The sequence below is a fragment of the Manacus vitellinus genome, unplaced genomic scaffold, assembly GCF_001715985.3.
Source record: "Manacus vitellinus isolate BGI_N305 unplaced genomic scaffold, ASM171598v3 scaffold_20_pilon, whole genome shotgun sequence".
Classification (NCBI taxonomy): domain Eukaryota; kingdom Metazoa; phylum Chordata; class Aves; order Passeriformes; family Pipridae; genus Manacus; species Manacus vitellinus.
The window spans coordinates 8,424,047-8,444,049 of NW_021939471.1; the positions used below are offsets into that span (position 1 = coordinate 8,424,047).

General features: G+C 42.6%; 2 protein-coding genes across 3 annotated transcripts; both read left to right on the forward strand.

Annotated features, from left to right (window-relative positions):
* The first annotated feature begins 125 nt into the window (after positions 1–125).
* Positions 126–10,790, forward strand: LOC103764212 (caspase-8). Of its 2 annotated transcripts, none has more exons than XM_008931105.2 (8): positions 126–433; positions 4,011–4,340; positions 4,574–4,679; positions 5,673–5,811; positions 6,906–6,994; positions 7,638–7,749; positions 8,783–9,272; positions 10,040–10,790. In XM_008931105.2, exons 2-8 carry the CDS (start codon positions 4,030–4,032, stop codon positions 10,215–10,217), a joined length of 1,425 nt encoding a protein of 474 aa, XP_008929353.1. In that variant the 5' UTR covers positions 126–433; positions 4,011–4,029; the 3' UTR covers positions 10,218–10,790. The 2 variants fall into 2 exon arrangements, with proteins under 2 accessions (XP_008929353.1, XP_017927445.1); XM_018071956.1 differs by lacking the exon at positions 126–433 and adding an exon at positions 3,097–3,342.
* Positions 10,791–12,989: 2,199 nt separating this feature from the next.
* Positions 12,990–18,010, forward strand: LOC108639483 (caspase-8). Its single transcript, XM_018071678.1, has 7 exons — positions 12,990–13,326; positions 13,608–13,713; positions 14,824–14,959; positions 15,044–15,159; positions 15,620–15,755; positions 16,736–17,237; positions 17,558–18,010. Exons 1-7 carry the CDS (start codon positions 13,013–13,015, stop codon positions 17,691–17,693), a joined length of 1,446 nt encoding a protein of 481 aa, XP_017927167.1. The 5' UTR covers positions 12,990–13,012; the 3' UTR covers positions 17,694–18,010.
* Positions 18,011–20,003: the final 1,993 nt, after the last annotated feature.

Sequence of the window (20,003 nt, forward strand, 5' to 3'; positions counted from 1 at the left end):
GGTACCCCGTCCTTCCTGTTGGTTTTTGTGCAGAAGCTGTGTGTCCTGCTGTGTGCCAGTGGAGGCCACAGTCACTACAGTTGCTGAGCAGTCAGTAGCCTCAGCAGTTTCATTTCCTCTAGACCACCCTTTCTAAGCGAGGTGAATTTTTGGCAGGCTGTACAAGGAAAAGATTGGGTCACTGAGACAGTTCTAGAGAAAGCCAGAGGGACAAAACCAGGGTGCAAGGAAGCTGAGGGAAATTAGAGAGACTGTAACTTAACGAAAGGACAAGAATATTTCCATGAAGGGTAAGAAAGGAAGAAATCAAAAGTAAAACTTAGACACAATGTTACCGGAAGGGGTGGTCCCTTAAACTGCTGTATGAAGGGCGAGGCCACAATCAAGTATTTGTCGCACAGTGCAGATCACGGCAACTGAACTCTTGATTCAGGTAAGACACAGAAGAACTAATCCAGGGAAAGAGTTGCTGAGACTTGAGATGACATGGAGATAGACATATTTTGGACCTGAAGATGAAATCATACTTGTGGTGGCCCTTTGGGTAAAGGCACAACTCGTGCCAGTGAAACAAGTCGGACGGGTTTTCTGATCTGTTACTACCCTAAGCCTTTTGGAAGGAATTTGTATACCTCATTCTATCAAAAGGTATGTTATCATTTTCAGTTTGTAGAGGTAGATAGGTTGAAATCAATGAATGACTGTCTTCATTGCAAAATTTTAACAAATTCTGGCTCTCCTAACTGTCCATCTTCATAATGCTGACTTCACAATTTTCTGGGACCTGGTAGCCCTACTTACCACTGTTCACCTATTTCCTGCTGCATGGAAGAGACTGGTGATTAGCATGTTGGGAACCTTTCCACTTCAGAGGGTGAAAATGTCAGAAGTTAATTCTTGCTTAAATTCTCCTGTAAATGGGGAAGTATATTACATAAATAATTTCAAAAGAATGTTTAGTTGTTGAGTCCCCTGTATTTACTGAGTACTGCTACTGAATTTGGTGCTAAAAGTTGACTCTTTTTTATTTAGGAAATGATTTTCCAGTTGAAAATAGTCTAGGGTGAATTGGAGAGGGATTTCAGAGAAAGGAGGTAACTCATGGCAGATCTGGTGACACAGCAGGACAGTGGGTCTGAGACTTTTAAAATTAAAAGATATAATTGATTCACCCATCCCTCACTGTCTCTTAATCAGGGTTTTTATAAGAGAGCGAAAGTACTGAGCTGTGCTGTATGCTAGAAAGCACTAAGTATGCTGCTTAGTGTGTCCCCCTTAAAACAAAAGCAAAACCTGATTACTGTTGTGGCTTACAATTTTTTTCTCACAAGTTCTGCAATAATCAATTTTCTGAAACTAGAATTGTGATAGGTGGAGTAGGGATCTGCTGCTTTATGACCATTTTATTTAACATACTTCTTGTAAGTCATGTGACAATACAGATATCGTACAACAGTACTTTTCCTGGAACTTTAGAGACTGTACCTGTCTCACTTTTTTCAGAGTTGTTCCAGCACTCCTCCAGCCTGTCCTCCCATGTAAGTGATGTAAAATTACTATTATTATTCAGTTTGCATGTTGTATCAGTTGTGTCTTCAATTTAGTAAAGTGGGAGAAAAAGAAAGTGGCAGTTAAACATTGTTTTAGTTGTCCTCCCTGTAATTACAGACAAGCTTAAACATAGTATATAGGTGGCACATGTGTTCTAACTGCAATAATTGGATGGGTTTGAAACTTACAGCCTTTGAGAAATAAAAATGGAAATTCCCTTTACAAGAAAGATTTTCTTTTGTAAGCATATACCTTGTATCTTAAACAAAAAGCATGATTTATGTGAGAAAGAAGATAATTGCCTAACTAGCTACCAAGAAAGTACACTTCTCTTTCCTGTGTGAATACAGAAATATAAAGTCAGATCTGCAATCATCAAATTGTGAGTAGCACGATTCAGACACTAGTGGTTTTTGTGGTGATATGGGCTGAATGGTGTGGATTCTAGTCTGTTTAAGAGTTCAGTTTGACTGGATTTAAAGAAAACGGTATTTGGGGGCAGAGAGTGAATCATATGTGCTGTTACAACACATTTTGCTGTTTTATCATTTTTTTGGAAGACAAAGGTTTAAGATTCAGTTGTACATTCATTCTTGCTAACTAACAGAATGCTGACCAAGAGCATGCCACAAAAAGCTGTTTTGCTGTATAGTGGTCCTTGGAGGAGAGAGAAATACAATTGTCTTCTAATTATTATTACCAGTTAGTCAGCTGGGCTACCTTCGAGTTACCAGCCCTGGTATGGAAACATTTGCAGTAGCAATAGGATTAAATGGATTGCATAGTATTCCAGTAGTGTAGGAGTAGAAAATTTTCATTTGCCCTTGTCAGCTTTTCTGTCTCCCAGTGACAGTGTTTCTCAATGGGACAAGAGACCTCTTCTGAAGGCATTTCTATTGAGTTTCCCTTCAGAGATTCCCAGGTGTCTCATATCTAAGGCAGAGAGAATAAAGTGGTACATGGTTCTCTTACTAGAGGGAAGTGGAGGCAGGTCCTTTAAGTATCAGCTGCAGAGAACCAGGTTTCTCTCAGCCTTTCTGAGTATTGCTTCAGGAGAGGTGTGATTGGAGAAGAAGGGCTGTGGAGGTGGCACAGCGCTGATCTGGGCCAACTCCCTGCTCCACCCTGAGACTCGTGTCCAGTCACCCACCCCAGCTCACTTCCTGGGGAAGGGCTGGCTGTGCACACAGGCACAAAATGCTCAAAAAGTCCAATTTAGATAAGAGGCATGCACCTGGTTAACTATAACAGGGTGTGGATTGAGCCCCCCCCTCTCTTTTTTCCTCTCTTTTCTCTGGCTCTCTTTCCCCAGCTCCACACCATCCACGTGGCAGCACCAATGCAGGATCTAAGGACTGGTGATATTCTTTGTTTTCTATTCTATCACATTCTACCCCATACTCAATTTTGAAGTTTGTTGTGGGAAGGGGGAGGTGTTTGTTCCTTGTGAGCCAGTACCTTTGTGGTTTGTGAGCCAGCACCTTTGAGTGGTGGTTGCCGCAGCTAAAATGATGGTACAATAAAACAGTGAGTTCCTGACACGTCTCTGGTATCTTTGTTCAGCCTGACAAGAATTTATAACAAACATCACACCCCTACCACTGGGTTGTGACATCAGCAGAGGCAGGTCCTTTAAGTGTCAGGGTGAGATAGTTGCAAGGCTTGCAGTTGGTATTTTCTAACTTTCTCTTGTGCTAAAAGTTGAATCCATAAGCCAAGTTTAATATTTCTAAAGCTGATAGAGGAAGTGGAGGGGAAGGGAGGTGGTATTTCATGCTCAGTGAAACAGAGGTAATTTTATAAGAATTCTTATAGCCTTTTTAAAAGGGTTGACATGATCTGTATTTAATACTACAAATTGATTGAGAGCTGGGAACTGAGTTTTATTTTGATGTGGATAAACCAAAACAGGAAGAGATGTTTTGGGTATGCTGACCATCATCAGAAGCAGTGTAAAAAGAAAGGAGAAGCCAGATAGCTTAGAGCAGTTATACTCCTGTGGACTCTTTAGCTTTGTTACCATGTAAAACCTTTGTTATGGTGTAAAACTTGGCAGTCTCATTTATTACATAGTCTATATTTCAGATTGGCAAGTGGCTGTTGCTCCCAAATGTGATCAAATATCAAAAACCCCCAAAGCCCAAACAAAACCAGCAGCAGCCTGCCAGGATTGTACATCCTGTACATTGGTACTTCCTACTGCCTAGACACACCATAGGAAGCAAGAACAATCCATGACTTTCTCTGTTACTGTCACTTTTACAGAGGTTTTAATACTCCTTGTTAAGTCCAAAAGAGCAAAGCATCAAAGCTATAATAGCAAAGGCAGCCTCTCTCTACTGAAGTACTTCTGATTGCATTATTTTGGGCTATTCTACATGGTGTGATACCTTTTATATAAATCAATGTTATTGCACTACTGTCACTGACAAATGAAATCAACTGCTGTTTGTATTTAGATCCAAATCCTGATGTGAAATGAGTACAGACTTCCACAAACTCCTTTTTGAAGTTTCCGAGGCTTTGGTCACAGATGAACTGGTGGCACTGAAGTTCCTCAGCCTGGATCACATTCCCATGAGGAAGCTGGAAGCCATCCAGGAGCCCAAGGCCTTCTTCGAAGTGCTGCAGGAGAAAGACATGATTGAGTCAGGGAACCTGGCCTTTCTCAGGGAGCTTCTCTACTGGATCGGTCGGATGGACCTCCTGTCTACCCACCTGGATTCCAGCCGGGAGCAGATGGAGAGAGAGCTGCAGGTCCAAGGCAGGGCAAAGGTGTCAGCTTACAGGTAAGCAGAGAAACAGTAACACAAAATGTTGCACACAAAATGTACAACAGTTCAGTTGTGTAGTGTCTTGTTTTCTGTCTGCACTGTTGTCTTATGAATATCCCAGCATAATTGTATTTATTACAGCATGAATTCCTCCCATAGCAAGTTTTACATTTTGCGATTCAAACGTGTAATTGTGGTGTTTACTTCTTATAACTTTCTTGAACAGTCTCTCTATTCTTTATTGTCAGGCAGCTGCTATATGGAATTGCAGAGGACTTGACTCCAGAAGATGTCAAAAATGTGAAGTTCCTGCTCCAAAAAAAATTACCTAAGAACAAGCTCCAGGATAATGCTGTATGAAAAGTGATCTTGAGAAGTTTTGCAAGGCTAGTTCAGAGCGTGCTAGTTCTTGTAGGAAGGGAGGAAAGAGCAAGCAGTCTGCTCTCATGAAAATCTGTTGTTGAAAGAATTGTGATGTGCTGTGAAAGAATGGACCCTGATTTTCTTCATGGTATCTTTTCTCTGCCCTTTTTTGCTGTCCTGGTCTTATTTTCTCTCTACCACCTGTCTCCCTAATCTTTTCTTCTTGCAAAATCCATCAAGCTCTTCCTTTAATCTTTGCTTGATATTTATAAGACATTTATAAGGCATTTACAGTATCTAAGAAGAGTGATGTTTGCTAAAGGAAAAACAATGTTTTGGAGACAGAAAATTGAGCTCTAGTGTGAGTTCGACCACAAATTTTTGTCATTGAGTAAATTTTCTTCTTTATTGTAATTTGGAGTAATGGCATTTTGTTAACTTCTCCTCAAAGGTATTAAGAGTTTTAATGAGCTAGTTTAACACTTGTAAATAATGAACAGTGTTATAAAAATGCTTGGTATTATTAAGGAGCTTTCTTACAAAACCTATTTGTGTATTGTGGCACCTAGAGGAATATTAGCAGATTTACTTCCAACTTTGTGGACTGTTGAGCTTTAATAAACAAAATTAGCCCTGAACACCTTTTCTGTAACAGAAAATGTAAAATGGCATAGTTAAAGGACTTAACAGCCCTTCATCAGAACACAAAGGCACAACAGGATGCCATGTTGTTACCCACAGCTGGTGCTTTGTGCTGCTGAAACAAAGCAGGATAACCCAGCCATTGGCAATTTCAATTCACCCTGTCCTCACCTCAGTGATGCATTTATTCAGTTGCATCATGATCCTTCTTTTAATGAGGTTTGGAGGAAAAAGTAGTTGTTCTTTAACTGGTCAGTCTCTGTGAGTGAGGATGTTGTCTTGTGCTCTGTCCAGAGGTGCCTGCAGTTACTGAGTTTGGGTTATGTGTTCTTGTTCTACCAGTCAATGTTGCAGGTTTTTCTGGAAATGGAAAGAAATAGGATAATTAAAGAAGATGACCTGACAACGCTGAAAGATATATTAAAGCAATTTAGAGCTGACATAAAGAAAAAAATTGATATCTATGAAGAAAAAAAGAAAGGTAAATTTATTTAATCTACTGTTTAATAATAGAGCTGGGGTCTTTTATGGGTTTTTTGGCTCCATCATTGACAGCTTAGAAGTCTAAAGATGAGAGGGAGACCTTACAGTATCCTGGGACAGGCAGAGCACCTCTAGAAACCTCTGGTTTCTGAAGTTTTCTGCTACTTCATTATCCCATCATACCTTCTTGTATCTGTCCTTGAAACATGTTCTGTGCCTTGTAAATGGTCTTCTTCTCCCTCTTCTTTGCCTTAAATGCAATTTATCTGTTCAGGAAAAAGTGCAGTGCTGGTTTTGGACCAGCATAGCTTTTCAGTCACTGAAAGAGACTGGCAGTGACAGTTGACTTAGGGAAACTTGTACTGGGAGATTGTCAGCATTACCCTCTGTTAGCCAGGATGTTTGTTCTTAGTCAAAGTCCCTGAAGATCCAGTACTTGGCTAAAGTGTAGCTTTCTGTAACCACATGGGAAATTTCAAGGACTTCAGTATATCTGGACTGTTGCAGCTGAGGTGGTGCCTTCTGAAACCACAGCCGGGCCTTACTCTTTGGAAAACAGGATGTCTCACTCAGTAGCAACTGAGACCTATTTTCCTCATAACTTCCTTTTGAATGATTCAGGACATGAGTCTTCTTAGACACATTTATACAGCCCGTACAGTTCCCTGCAGAGCTGCAGAGTAGTTTCCCCTGCATGTCTTTGTGCTGCTGACCTCTACTGTTGTCTCTAAAAGAGCAGAAGAAAATTGCCAAGGGCGGTTAGAGTAATTAAGTCCTGTGTCAGGGAATGGCTTTTTAGTAGTGTTGTTACTATTTTGTCCCCCTTGATAAGTAGAAAAAGAGTATGTCGTGTGGATCTTGTTGCCTTGACAATTAAATTTCATTTAAACATATCTGTGTAACTTGTTAAAGGGGCACTGTGATTTAGCTTCTTGGGTAGAGTCATGGATTTGATGATTTCTTAAAATTTTTTTCAGAAAGTTGTATTCAAATAAGTGTTTTGTTGCTTTGAGGAGATCTTCCATTATGCTGGCATTTTGCATCACCCAAACAGTAAATCCTAAAACATTCTGTTTATCTTTTCCTTCTAAGAAAATTATTCTAAAGAAGAACTCCACTATCCTGTGTCTGTTTCTCTGCATCCAGGGGAACAAGGAGCAGAGGGGAAGACAACACACCTGGTGAGAAATACTTGAAGATAACCTTTAAATTATTTATCCAAACTTCTGGGAGAGGGAGCATAAATTCTTAAGACTAAGCAGGTAGAACAGCTGAGAGGGAGGGGTTCTGGCTTTATATGTAGGCCTTGGAACAATTCCTATTTTCCAAACAAGACCAAGACCTCTTCCTTTCTGGGGACAGGACTGTCAGCAACATTTTAAGTAATAAATGAAGCTGTTGTGTGAAGAAAACCTGTCTTAATGATAATGGAGACAGTGACATTAAAGTCCTGGATGGGACATTCCTGGACAGATGGGAAGAGAACAGCAGAACTTGCTACCTCACTAGAATCCCACAAGGACCACTAGAGGGTAGGGTGCAGGAATTTTTCCTCTGCACATGCAAACTTGTATTTCTGAATACTCACTTGCTCCCATATCAAAATCGTATCCTCACCACAGAGAGAGTGGAGGAGGGATTCAGGGAGACAATGCAAATTCCTCTCCTCTGTAGCTAGATTATATTCTTAGGCTTTTCCTTTCTTGTTTCTCAGCCCTTGCAATTTTTGTCCTTGGGTAATGAAGGACCAATAATCTGTGTATAGTGTATTTCCCTTTTGAATGCTTGGCATTGCTTTCTTACCTGATTTTTTTGTTTCCACAGCCTGTGGAAACATATAAGATGAAAAATAACCCCCGTGGTTACTGTGTGATTCTTAACAACCACATTTTTAACAATCCGCATTGCAACAGAAAAGGAACAGTGAAAGATGGAGGTAAGTACTTTTTAATCCAATTACTGATTTGCTTTTTTCTCTAATAATTCTCCAAGACAATTATCTAATCTTTCCTGTGAGGAAGAATCATGTCCACTGTACTCCTTGGCCTTCAGAGTAACTGCAGGGGCAGTCACTGTAGAAATTGGAAATATGCCACTTCCAACAGTTTAGCCGATGGCTTAAAGAAGGATCTGCTTTTTGTTGTAGGTAAAAAGCATTTGGTTATATCTACCAAGTAGAGAAGGAGGGATTACTGTTCCACCTTTTCACTTTTTGATTGTTTTTAATTCTTAGCTATCATAGAAAAATATTTTTAAGTCCTTAAATTATTTTCAAAGATCAAAGAAATGCTCTGTAATTTTCCTTAAAGCCTGTCTTCCTGCAAGTCACTTTTAAGATAAGAGTTTATCTTAAAAAAGTAAAATCTGTTTCATGAAAGGACACATCAAGGATATTTTAACTCCATCCAGCCCATGTACAGGCTTCTTCCTTCCCAGTTTCTTTCTCACAGCTCACACAACAATTAAGTCACCATTTGCTGAGAAGTCTTCAGAGCATTTGTGAGCAGGTTACTCTGCCTTCCTTCTTGCTGCGTTGATAATTTTCGCAGAATGAGAGACCTATTTAGTTTGAGGGTGGCCGATTTTGTCATTCTAAAGAGGTGGTACTTCTTCAACTCACCAAGTGTTGTTCTTAGGCATCTGAGGTTGTTATGCAACACACAGTTAAAGCTTGCTTTAACACAGTGAACTTCACTAACTCGTACCTATACATCATAATAATCTGAAACCTGGTTTTATTTTAGATAGCATGATACTTAACCCAGCTGTGTGTAAAAAGATAAAATGAGGCAAATTAGGCATGGATTTTTCTAATAGGATTTGGCAGGCTAAGAGTCAGTCCAGGTGAGTTTATGGGTGGTATCTGAACACTTCTGCTAATATCTGATCTGCCACACAGACACTGATGTTTCTGCATCTTTCTTGTCACTGTTTATGTTTAACAAGTTCCTTCTGACTTTTTTTCCCAGAGGCTGTGAAGAGGGTCTTTAAGTGGCTTCAGTTTGAGACAATTGAGCACATGGATCTGGAAGCAAAAGAAATATATGAGAAAGTTAAAGAATACAGCAAAAGAGATCATAGAAACATGGACTGTTTTGTTTGCTTCATTTTTTCCCATGGTGAAAAACACAAAATAAAAGGCATTGATGATGAGCTAGTAAATATTAGAGATTTAGTCTCCTGCTTCAGTGGATCTAATTGTCCCTCTCTTGCTGGCAAACCCAAGGTGTTTTTCATCCAGGCTTGCCAAGGCTCTGTTGGTCATCCAGCTGTTCCAGTAGAATCAGACTTTTCTGGACATCTTGGGACGGATGCTACTCCTCTGACTTCCATTCCTGATCTGGCTGATATTCTGGTTGGCATGTCTACAGTGGAAGACTATTTGTCCTTCCGGAATAGTGAGACTGGCAGTGTTTACATTCAATGCCTCTGTGACAAGATGGAGTTGCTTTGCCCACTGTAAGTACTGTTTTTAATTCTTGTACATTTGGGGTATTGCAGACATACATACTGAAGCATGCTGTGCTGAAACATCAGTGTTTTGCATTTTTGCTATATAACGTTTTTCACCTGCAGGACAGTGGAGAATAGTAATTATTTTGGAATTGGGCATTTTTATTCTTCTACAGATGAGCCAAAGTATAAATGGCTTCCTTGTGACAAAACCAGGGTTGTAATGCTGAAGCATTACACAAAAACAAGTGTGTGTATGTGTATGTGTGTTTTTTAACATTTTTTGACTGATAAATGATTTTTTTTCCAGTGACACTTGATAAAAGTGAATTTGTTGAGTGATTGCACAGACAAAATAGTCAGTGTTCTTTAGTCATAATTTTCATTGTTGCCTTCCTCCCATCCTCTCATAAATTTGATTTAGAACATAGAATTTCCCTTCAGACATCGCTCTCTCATGATGTCCAGAAGAAGACATGCAGAATGTATAGGTTTGGCCCTGTTTCATCTTGGTGTTCTCTTCTGACTATAACTAAAGCAGGAGACTGTGTTTGCTGGTAAAGCAATGCTACACGGAGGTTGCTTTTATTCCCTCAAACATACTGAATCCTGCTGTTATACAATGGAGTGTGCAATTTCAGTGACAGGTAGGGTGGGGCAGGATTCCAGTCACCCCAGAGATACCACTTTATTGGAGCAAACATAGATCACCTTATTGGCTGACCTGCAAGTACCACGTATTTCAATGGGACTTTTCTTCATTTTTGTTCAAGCCGCATCGATCTCCTAACCATCCTGACAACAGTGAACAAGGAAGTGGGAGGAAAAGAATTTAAAGTATGGAATCAGATGCCAGGAGGAAAATTAGAGAAGCAGATGCCACAGATAATAACAACACTACGGAAGCAACTGATCTTCGAAATTCCACAAGGACAGTCAAGTAAAAAGTAGAAAAATAAGAATGCAATCAGTTTAGGCTTCCACAGGGAAGAGTTTTTATATGAGAAATTATCTAGATCTGTGCAATTAGCCCCAGTCCTTGAAGGACCCATAGGACCTAAATTTTAAAATTTCTATATTTAATCAGTCTTCTGCCACCTGGATCTGTGGCAGTTGGGTAAGGCTGTGGAAGAGTACGGATCTGGCTTTTTGTCCTGCAGCGGCAGTGGAGTATATTCGGTCTGGGTTTCTGGTGAGGAAGCATGTGTAGGGTTGTAACTGCCTTACCCAGAGTTCTATCTTTGGAAGCTATAATTTTTCATGGAAAATAACATCCTGATCCAGAAGGACCAAAAAAACCATGATTATGATAATACAATGGTTCTTTTCCTCCAGATATTTAGTTTGTTTTATGTTATTAATTTACTTGGCTAAGCAGCATTTTGGTGTAAGCTTTTTAACAGTAAAGGTTCTAATTGGATTTTTTCTCAGCACTTCCAGGGGCCAGTGTGTCATGAATGGCTGAACACTGGAAGGAAGTTCTTTTTACTCTTGTTTCTGTTGTAATAAATTGTCTTGTTTTTTACATCACCTTGGTCTGTGGTGTGTTCCTTTGTTGGATGGACTGTCTAAGGGACAGTCAACATGACAAACACTTTTACCTCAGCAGAAGTAATTTTGCTCTTGTTGGAGTGTCTCATGGGAGCCATCCCAAGGGGTAGCAGATTGATATCTCTTCAACAGCAGCTGGAGAGATGGTAGGAAAGAATAAGTTCAGGACTGTCATGATAATGGCAGCTAATGCCAGTGAGGCCATTCTTATCTTGCATCTTCAGTAATGTGTAGGTATTATGTAGGAGCTCTATGGGATACTAACAGCTACATCCCTTTTGAGTTTATAAAAAGATAAAGGATGAATTTGAGACACGTGGTAACTTCTGCTTTTTTCAGTTTGGATTTTTTGGAAATCCACGTCTAGCCATAAAGGAGGGCCCTTTATTCAATCCTTCTGGAAGCGAATATTTTTTCCTGATTCCACGCAATGTGTTAGTAGTTGCTTTCTGCTCCCCTTTTGCTTTTTCACCTTCCAAGTAAAAGAGAGATTGCCTGTTCTTAGAATTACAGCTCTGTTCACATTGGTTTCATAAATAATAAATAGACATTACAAGCACTATGTAAATGATACTGCAGCAAAAGTTACGAGAAGCTGTTACCAGTTATGGTGCGGTTCTGTGGCTGATACTTGGTTAACCATTTAGGAAATGTGGCAACAATTTATTTACATTTTTTATAATGTTTTCATCAGTGAGACCCTGATATGAAGTTAGATTAGATTAGTGGATGTTGCTTTATGAAAAGGAAATAGATTAAATTAAATAACTTCCCTCTGGGAGAAACTTGCTGAACGGTGGTAGCTGTTCCAGAAGTGAAGTTGTGATTTTATTTCTCATATTTCTGTCTATCAGAGTTCAATACACTCAGACCAAGTTCTTTCAGCTCTTTTATATGAGGAGGAGTTGGATATTAAATTTACTTTTTTGGTGTATTTGGTGCTACACAGGATTTTCATTTAGTAGGGTGAGAGAGATACATAGGTATGCTCACCATCATGACATTCGACATCCCCAGTCGTGGTGGAACCTGTGGGTTGAAGCCAGCTCAAGCCCATTGCTCTTTTCAAAGTTTAAGTATTTTTATCAGTTTTCCAGGTCTTATACTTTTATGTTGGGTTGGGTAGAACCACATATTCACACCCCCCGTGCTCATTTTGCTAGCTCAGGAAGACATTATTCCTCATTAATTGTCTCAGGGTACCTGGTGATTCCCAAGTGTAGATGTCTTCTCTAAAAGTAAGGTTACCCTCCCATCTCCCTGATGTTGAGGTAAATGGAACTTTCTTTATGATCTGTCTTCCCTGAGATCATATGTTTTTTGCCCTTTGCCTTTTTGCCCTCTGAGCTGTCTCCACTGTGTGTGTGTGGGGGGGGGGGGTGCTGGTCAGTCACACCCTGTCATTAAATTGGCTTGGTGTTTTATTATATCTGTTAAAATCAGGCCACTTTTATAGTTACTATTATCTCTTGCTGATGAAAAAGAAAGAGAAAACTTGTCAAAGTGCCCTAAAGGACTGCAGAAAACAGCCATACTGTGAACTTATATGTGGCTCATGCAGCTACTGGGGAAGGAGAAAACACATTTTGAGTTTTATGGTTCTGAGCAAAGTATGCTCACACACACCTGCAGCAGGATGGCTCTTGCACTGAGTGGTAAGAAGAAAGTTGGTTCTGCAATTTCCTAACTCTGGTTTTCCTCTGTAGCACAGTTTACAGAATGGTGAGAGACAATTTCCTTTCCCCTCTAAAGGCCCTCAGCTTTGTTTTTTACTTTGCCTGTCCTTCCTTTTCTTTCCTCCCAACTCATGTCTGGGAGGCCAAATGTTGTCACCAAATAATCCTGGCACTTAATTTTGTGTTTTGTTTTTAGGCAGCCGAAGCACTACCATAGAAAGTGGAGCCAGAAGGCTGGTAGGAAAGAGAAGTTGGTGATTTGAAATCCTGCAGGCTTAAGCTGAAAGCAGGCAAGATCAGAGGGATCCTATTGGAAAAGGAAAACAGTTAGAAGAGTTAGGGAGGACTGTTAGCTTCCGAGGTGGAAATAATGTTGTCTCGCTCCGGATGTTCAAATCCAGAGGGAAGCCCCGCCCCGGGGTTCGGCCCCGCCTCCGCCCCGCCCCGCCCCGGGACTGGGCCCGGCCCGTCCCGGCGGAGGCAGGAAGCGCCCAGTCCGGCCGCGGCGGAGGGCGGGCCATGGAGCTGCCCCGGTGGGAGCTGCTGGCGGTCAGCGAGGAGCTGGACGAGGCCGAGCTGGCGGCGCTGAAGTTCCTGAGCCGGGAGCACGTCCCCAGGAGGAGGCTGGAAGCCGCCCGGAGCGCGCACGACTTGTTCGAAGCGCTGCAGGAGAGGGGCGCGCTGGAGGCGGGGAACTTGGCCTTCCTCAGGGAGCTGCTCTACCGCATCGGGAGGATCGACCTCCTGGCTGCGCACCTGGGCTCCAGCCGGGAGCAGGTGGAGCGGGAGCTGCAGGTTGCCCGCCCGGGCGGGGCGCGGGTGCCGCCCTACAGGTGAGTGCGGGCCGGGCCGGGAGCGCCGCCCGCCCGGGCGGGCCGGGCAGAGCCTTCTCCTGCCCTGAACGCCGCGCTGAGCTCCGGCTGCACCCGAGCGGCTCCCAGGAGAAAGCAGAAACAGGCTGTACGGGAAGGTGGCATTTCAGCCCGGCAGAAGGGAGGACACCGGGTTGTGCGGGGGGCGGACTGGGCGAAAGGGGCAGTGCAGTAGTGTTAAATTGTGCTCAGGGACATGCTTGCGAACGCAATGAAACAGTTCCCTCCACTTCTCTTTCTAGATACTTGCTCTTTCAGCTCTCAGAAGACATCACCAAAGATGAGCTGATGTCTTTCAAGTTACTTTTGGATGGAGAATTACCAAAAAGCAAGCTAACCCCTGAGACTGTAAGAATTTATTTAATACTTTTTAAAATGATTATTATAATCCATAGAGGAAATAGGTTTGCCCGTGGGGGAATGGATCTCTTCTTTATGGCGTCACTCTTAAGGTGAAAACACCACAAGAAAAAGGGTGGCCCTGGGGCACATGGGACTTGTCTGTGCTGGTGTTGGGTACAGCCTTTGCAGCCATGTCACAGCCAGTGTGCCAGGCACTGAGGGTGTCACATCCAAGCACCACACGAGGCTCAGGGCACTCAGTGGCTTTAATCAATGAAAGACTGATGAGCATAGTCACTCCTCTTGCCCAACTGGTTTTTCTTTGCTGCTTTCTAAGCCATTATCAAATACAGAAAACCACCTGCTGTGGATATTATTTTATGATTTTGGTTTTTTTCATTTCCAAGTGCAGAAAATACAGATCTAAGCAGCAGATCCTTAAGAAGGCTTAGGCCAGGGAGCTTGGAGTTTACAAATAGCCTTGGAGGAGATCCAGTGCTCTTATGGTGTCCCAGCCTGCTGGGTACTTTGTTCTGTCTAATGAGCACTTTGAGGATAGACTATGATCATCTAGTGATAGCTGTTCTAGTAAATCCTTGGGGTGACCACTGTGTTCTGCCACTCACTGTTTGACAAGAGCTTCTGTCCCTTCAGTCCCCTTTTGCTTCACAGCAATCTCTACACCATATTTGTGTGGTTATACTCCTTTTGCCATTGCTTAAGATGGTCAGTACAGTGATTCTTGTGTTTCACCTAACTGCAGAAGATAGCCACTGGAAGTCAAATGAATGAAAGCATTCAAAATGGTATTATATATTCCTGTATGACCACCATTAGATCTGGGTTAGATCGTGTCAGATCTTGGCAACTCTGAGCTGGAGAAGGGAAATGAATATGTTTTGAGGTTATGTTTTTACTTAACAGTACTGGTAGGTTTTGCTGAACTAGGTTTAATTGGCTCAGCTGAGGTCTCAACTGAGCTACCAGTCAGCTGAACTGACTCTGTGGCTTGCATGTACTGTCAGTACATTAAAGCTTTGGTGCACATGCTCTAACTTTACTCCCCGTGGCAGCATGGATGTGCCCTAAGAGCAAACTGCCTTTCTGATTACCCAGACAATGCTTGACATTTTCATTGAGATGGAGAAGAAGGGGCTTCTGGGAAAAGACAACCTAAGCGTGCTGAAGAGTCTCTGTGAAAAAATTAACATCAGCCTGTGGAACAGAATTGAAGATGGATTAAACCTATTTGGTAAAACAAAACAGCCTCTCCCCCTTAGTTATTCTTGAAGTAACCCATAGGTATCATACAGGACTAATAATAAATGCTTTTCAGGTCAAGAAGAGATGCTTATCACAGAGGAAGAGAGGGGAAGCATGGGAGGCCCTGAAGGATATCTGGCATTACCTGTGGCACCTGAATTTCCTGGCAGTTGTAATATCTCTTCCCAGGTATGTCATTTTCTTAGAAACATCATCATTTTGTCATTGAAGAAATCACCCCTCCATGAAGTGAACAGTTATTATAGACCAACTGTTAAAAGTATGGTCTGGAAAGAAGAATGCACCACTCTACATCCATTATTCTGTGGCTCTGTCACAGGCACAGCTGCTGCAGTGTTACAGCTTCACAATCATCTGCAAGGGGAGCAAGGCAGGCTGAGTTTATTATACCAGGGAATACACAGTTGGCAGGTGGCTTGGCACGGAGCTGTGGGTGAAGGCAGCACCCGCTCTGGGCTGAGCATGACAATGCTCAGACTCCCAAAGGCAGTGGGACACTGCACTGCCAGGTCCTGGGAGCAAAGCTGTATAGAGAGGGCTGCCTGGAGAGGAAAGCACCTGGCTCTGTAGCCTGCTGCGCCCTGGAGGAAAGCACAGTAGTTTCACCAGCAGTCTTTCTTTTCAACAGCTTGAGGCTTACAAAATGACTAGCCGACCCTGTGGAGTGTGCCTCATCCTGAATAATCACAATTTTGCAAAAGCTAGGGAAGCTGTGCTGGAACACAAATACCTGAGGGACCGGAACGGGACAGACGTGGATGCAGGTACAGTGAATGTTAAAGAGGAGTTTGCGAATCTTCAAAAACAGAAACCTTGTTTCTTTTTCTATACTAAAGATCTGAATTCCAGTGTTCCCTTTCTGGGATACTTCTGTTGTAGTGGCTCAGTAGTTCTGTTTACTGTGCTTACAAGCCCTAATCAACTCAAGCTTTTACTGGTTGACACAGAACAATTTGCCAGTATTTTGCACTTTTCCTGAGTTTACTGCAACCTTAAACAGCAACCTGAGCCTGGACTTTACAAGCTAGGCTGTCTTTGCATCAGCTTTGTGCACACTACTATTACAATACGCAGAATTGGAAACAGATCTGCTGCTGAATGAGACTTGGGTGTTAATTATTTAAGATCCAACTTTAAAAAAAAAAAAAAAGGAGGGAGGATGTTGGTATTCAGAGGCCCTGCTTTTAGCAGGCTGTCCTGCAGCAGCAGAGCTCATGGCAGGTCCTAGGATCTGTCAGATCAGTGTATTTGCACTATCTATGCCAAGAGATAAAATCTATCAATGGGCCTCCCCCGACTGAACTGAATCCAACTTAATTCGAGAGTCAGAGCCAAGGTTTTTCTTCCTGTGATGGGGGTACCTCCCAGATGGGTAGTGCTTTCCTCTTGGGTAAAGCAACTGAAGCAACTGCACTGTCCAACACGTTTTGAGAGCCAAAAGGACTAGCTGTAAGGTGGGTGGGGGAAAGAGATACAGCGTTCTTAATAGTTCCGTATGCTTTCCAGATGGAGGCAAGATTGCAAGGATGCCTTCTAATGACAATTAAGGGAACTCAGTAGAGAGATGATTAGTGATTAGACTACTCGATTATTTTCAGACCAGCAGTGTAACTACTTGGATGTAGTCATGTAGCAGGATCTGAAAAAAAATAAATCAATTACCTCTAGAAATACAATTTGCTATTGCATAGTCCAACTTTCATATAATGAAATGTCTCCAATTTCCCTTCTGTTTACCTTCCAGCGGCTCTGAGAAATGTCTTTAGCAAGCTTCATTTTAGAATAGAAGAATACAGAGACCTCACTGCAGACGAAATCCGTAAGACTGTGAACATCTTCCGGTGTGAGGACCACGAGGACAAAGACTGTTTTGTTTGCTGTATCCTGTCTCATGGGAAAAAAGGCATTATATATGGTGTTGATGGGCAGGAAGTACCTATCCGGGAACTGACCACTTCTTTCACTGTACAGAACTGCCGCTCACTTGCTGGAAAACCAAAAGTCTTTTTTATTCAGGCCTGCCAAGGTAATGCTTTCCATAAAGGCGTGACCATTGAAGCAGATTCTGCAGAGGAAGATGCTTCTGTGGAAAGAGATGTGAGATTTCAGCTCGACTGCATCCCTGCAGAGGCAGACTTCCTCTTGGGCATGGCTACCTTGCAAGATTACGTTTCCTACAGAAGTCCAAGGGAGGGGACCTGGTACATACAGGCGTTGTGCCAGCACTTGGAGTCCCGCTGTCCTCGGTACCTATGTTTCCATAAGCTTATTTTTGGCAACACCCATATTTTCCTTCTAAATGACAGGGATTTTATTTGGATGCAGAGATAGATGATATGCAATGGGAGTGATCACTCAGAGTGAAAACAGTAATGTAGGACAGAGCAAAACCATGCAGGCTGTTCAAAGCAGCTTAGCTAACTGGAGCCTATTTGAAACAGGAGCCATTAGCACTGGTATAGATTGAGACAGATGAGAATGTGGTATTTTTCCTGTGACAGATGAGAATGTGGTATTTTTCCTGTTAACTACCTCCCTAATACAAAATGTATTTGTGTCTTTGCAGAGGAGAAAATGTTGTCAGCATCCTGACAGCGGTGAATCGAGAAGTGAGCAGAAAAACTGGTGAGCGGAATGCAGAGAAGCAGATGCCACAGCCAATTCTCACATTAAAGAAAAAGCTCATCTTTCCTGTTAACTAAATGGGAGAGAACTACATGTCAGAGGGAGCTGCAGCATTCTGGAATCAGCTGTATCAGCTAAGAATTTGGTAAAACAGACTTCCAGTGTGTCTGCTCTTACTACAACAGCAGGTACTATTACTGAAAATACAGCTGAGGAGAAAAAGTCTTAAGAAATTTCTATCAGTACATGTGACACTTTATACTGGAGCGCATCTCTGATGTGGTCTCCAATAGGCAGATTTTAAAAGACACCTGTTATGAAACCTTGTATATTTTATGCCTAACTAACTTTTGCAAAATAAAGGAGGGAGTGCTGCAAATTTTATAGGAAATAATCAGCTCATATGAATGTGTTTTGTTACTTCTCCCCATCACTTAAAATCATTCCTTCTTAGTGGCTTAGTACACCTCAGGATGAAGTCAAGCATTTGTCCTCCAGCATCCTCAGCAGGATGTGTCTGTGTATTGGGTTTCTGTGGCCGGGTTTTGGTAGCAGGGGGGCTACAGGGGTGGCTTCTCTTAGAAGCTGCCAGAAGGTTCCCCTGTCTGGTGGAGCCAATGCCAGCCGGCTCCAGGACTGGCCTTCTGCTGCTGGCCAAGGCCAAGCCAATTAGGAGTGATAGTAATGCCTCTGTGATAACATATTTAAGAATGGAAAGTTATTGAGCAGTGAAAATTCCTGCCAGGGAAGAGCGGAGTGAGAAAATGGGAACAACAATGCAGACACCAAGGTCAGTGCAGAAGGAGGGCAGGAGGTGCTCCAGGCACCAGAGGTAAGGCCCTGCAGCCCGTGGGGCAGCCCATGGTGGGGCAGCTGTGCCCCTGCAGCCCATGGAGGACCATCGGGGTGCAGAGACCCACCTGCAGCCCATGGAGAAGCCCATGCTGGAGCAGGTGGATGCATGAAGGAGGCTGCGACCCCATGGGAGGCCCATGATGGAGCATGGTCCTGCTGGGGACCTGCAGCCCATGGAGAGGGAAGCCCACACTGGAGCAGGTTTTTCCCAAGCAGGACTTGTGGCCCCTGGGGGGGACCCACGTCAATACAGCTCATTGGTGAAGGACTGCACCCCATGGAGGAGTGACCCACGGGACAGCAGTTTGAGAAGAGCTGCTGCCCAAGGGATGGACTGACACTGCAGAGGTCCATCAAGGACTGTCTCCTGTGGGAGGGACTCCTCTCCCTGAGCAGTGGCAGAAACAACAACTGACCGTAACTGCACTTCTCTGCACCGCTGGGGGGGAGGAGGTAGAAACTGGAAGGAAGGAGGGGTAGGGGAAAGGTGTTTTTAAGATTATTTTACTTCTCACTCTTTTGAGTCTTTTGCCCATAATGGTGATCAGTAAGTGACCTCTCCCAGCTCTTAACTCTTGAATCCTTCGCTGACATCAAAATTCTTTCAACAACAGATTTTCATGAGAGCAGACTGCTTGCTCTTTCCTCCCTTCCTTCAAGAACTAGCACACTGAACTAACCTTGCAAAAAAACTTCTCAAGATCATTTTTCATAGTGCATTATCCTGGAGCTTGTTCTTAGGTAATTTTTTTTTGGAGCAAGAACTTCACACTTTTGACATCTTCTGGAGTCAAGTCCTCTGCAATTCCATATAGCAGCTGCCTGACAATAAAGAATAGAGAGACTGTTCAAGAAAATTATAAGAAGTAAACACCACAATTACACATTTGAACTGCAGAATGTCCAGCTTCACATTTGAGAATGTCCAGTTATCCTGTGTTCACTTACTGATCTTTGAGTCTTAGTTCTAAGCACAGAAAAAGTCACTTGGTAAGTACCTGGCTCCTTGAAACATTTTATATTGCCTCCTGTGGTTAAGCATGCACAGAGAACAGTTTCAGTCTCTACCCCCATTTTATCACAAATATATAGGGCTGACATAACATCAGCTACTGAGATGTCTAGTGTTAGACAACACAACACTGTAATGCTAGAGGAACACAGCTGCTGTAAAATAAGGGAGGGGAAAAACCCAAAGCACCACACCACCACCCCCACAAAAAAAATCCCAAAATACCAGAAAACAAATGGATTCATTTAAAATGAGGCTCAACATTCAAATAGTTTGGAGGCTGATAAGCTATTCTTCATTTGTGAAGTTTTTCTCAAGTAAAAGGCTTTCTGAAATGCAGCAGAAATTTCTCTGTTCACATATTTACTATGCAAAGTCAGACCACAACTTGTACATCTGTCACCTGCACCTGCTTAGGTATAAACACAACAGCCCAGCATAGCCTGATCCCAGTTTTTAAATCGATTTCCTGGCTTCTAAAGCCACCACTTCTGCAGATACCAGATCACTAAGCTTGTAT

Excerpts from the sequence above, each read along its gene's own strand:
- LOC103764212 (XM_008931105.2), top strand. The coding sequence starts at position 4,030 with ATGAGTACAGACTTCCACAAACTCCTTTTTGAAGTTTCCGAGGCTTTG. Across the intron at positions 4,341-4,573 it reads GCAAAGGTGTCAGCTTACAG|GCAGCTGCTATATGGAATTG; the intron begins GTAAGCAGAGAA and ends CTTTATTGTCAG. Across the intron at positions 6,995-7,637 it reads AGGGGAAGACAACACACCTG|CCTGTGGAAACATATAAGAT; the intron begins GTGAGAAATACT and ends TTGTTTCCACAG.
- LOC108639483 (XM_018071678.1), top strand. The coding sequence starts at position 13,013 with ATGGAGCTGCCCCGGTGGGAGCTGCTGGCGGTCAGCGAGGAGCTGGAC. Across the intron at positions 13,714-14,823 it reads GCAAGCTAACCCCTGAGACT|ACAATGCTTGACATTTTCAT; the intron begins GTAAGAATTTAT and ends CTGATTACCCAG. Across the intron at positions 17,238-17,557 it reads TTGGAGTCCCGCTGTCCTCG|AGGAGAAAATGTTGTCAGCA; the intron begins GTACCTATGTTT and ends GTGTCTTTGCAG.